The 1,051-nt window shown below is 42.2% G+C and overlaps 1 protein-coding gene across 1 annotated transcript in view; it reads right to left on the bottom strand.

Moving 5' to 3' along the window:
- The window catches only part of mfhas1 (malignant fibrous histiocytoma amplified sequence 1), a 23,874-nt gene that overhangs the window by 2,202 nt on the left and 20,621 nt on the right, over positions 1-1,051 (bottom strand). The window contains exon 2 of the mRNA XM_015393033.1: positions 16-282. Within this exon, the coding sequence (XP_015248519.1) occupies positions 158-282 (125 nt within the window). The 3' untranslated portion in view covers positions 16-157. The remainder of the gene's footprint in view (positions 1-15; positions 283-1,051) is intronic.

The raw sequence follows: 1,051 nt of genomic DNA, 5'->3' as shown, positions 1-1,051 counted from the left end.
ACTGAATAGAATTACCTGGATGAGCTCCCAGTTCAAGCAACAGGTGGAGGAGGGGCAGAAGGTGGATGGCAGAAGAGTTGGGGGGGTCTCCAGTGGTGCAGTGAGACAAGAAGCAGGTAGAGTGGGAGGCGTCAGGCCGGGGGGGGAGGGGGCGGAGTCACTTGGGGCTTGTAGCTGTGGGAGTGGGGGGGTAAACCAGAGCCACGTCGACCCGCTCTGAGCCGTTCTTTGGACAGATGATCTCAGTCAGATCCTGGGGCCGTGGCTGGCTCAGCAGCTCACCTGGAGAAATGAGGACAGCACAGGTCAGACCACAGTTTACCCAGTATAACCAGTACACCACAGCATTTCCATTCAGGTCATCTAAATCCAGCTAAATGCCATAAACTGTATGGAGGACCAATCCTGCCATAATGAAAAATAATTATAGAAATAAATAAATGCTCCAAAAATAAATAAGCATACAATTCTTTGCCCCCAAAATACAATAAACACATAAATGTAGGTAGAAATGAAATTAACATTGAGACATAAATATTTATATCTCTTTTAATTATCGTCTGTGTGTCTTTGGCTGTGTAATAATTACATTATCTATTGTCCGTTATATTCTTCAACTTTATTTATTACTTATTTCTTTAAGTATTCATTTATTTGCATCTTATAATATTTTTGTCTGGTTTATTCTTCCTTGGTATTTTTTACCCTCTTTATTTCTTCCATGCGTTTTATTTCTGCATCGTTTTTACATTTCTGTCTGCATTTCTGCCTCATTATGCAAATGAGGAGGGGCGTGTCTTAGAGGGTCACCTTCTGCCCATTGGTTGGTTAGCAGCAGCCGGCCACAGTCATAACAAACATGGCTACCTACGAGAAGCTGTCAGTGAGCTGAGACATGTAGCAACTGTTTCTGAAAATAATGCTAATACTTGCTAATACTTGGCTTTCTGAAAAGGAGGACCCTTTTTTCTTCCGGGGGCGCTGCTGCTCGGCAGACAAATATTAAACAATCTGCAACATCCTTTAAATAATTAGCAATAAATAATCTACA

Source organism: Cyprinodon variegatus, unplaced genomic scaffold, assembly GCF_000732505.1.
Source record: "Cyprinodon variegatus isolate N-32 unplaced genomic scaffold, C_variegatus-1.0 Scaffold621, whole genome shotgun sequence".
NCBI classification, from domain to species: Eukaryota; Metazoa; Chordata; class Actinopteri; order Cyprinodontiformes; family Cyprinodontidae; genus Cyprinodon; species Cyprinodon variegatus.
This window is presented reverse-complemented; position numbering and strand designations above follow the sequence as displayed.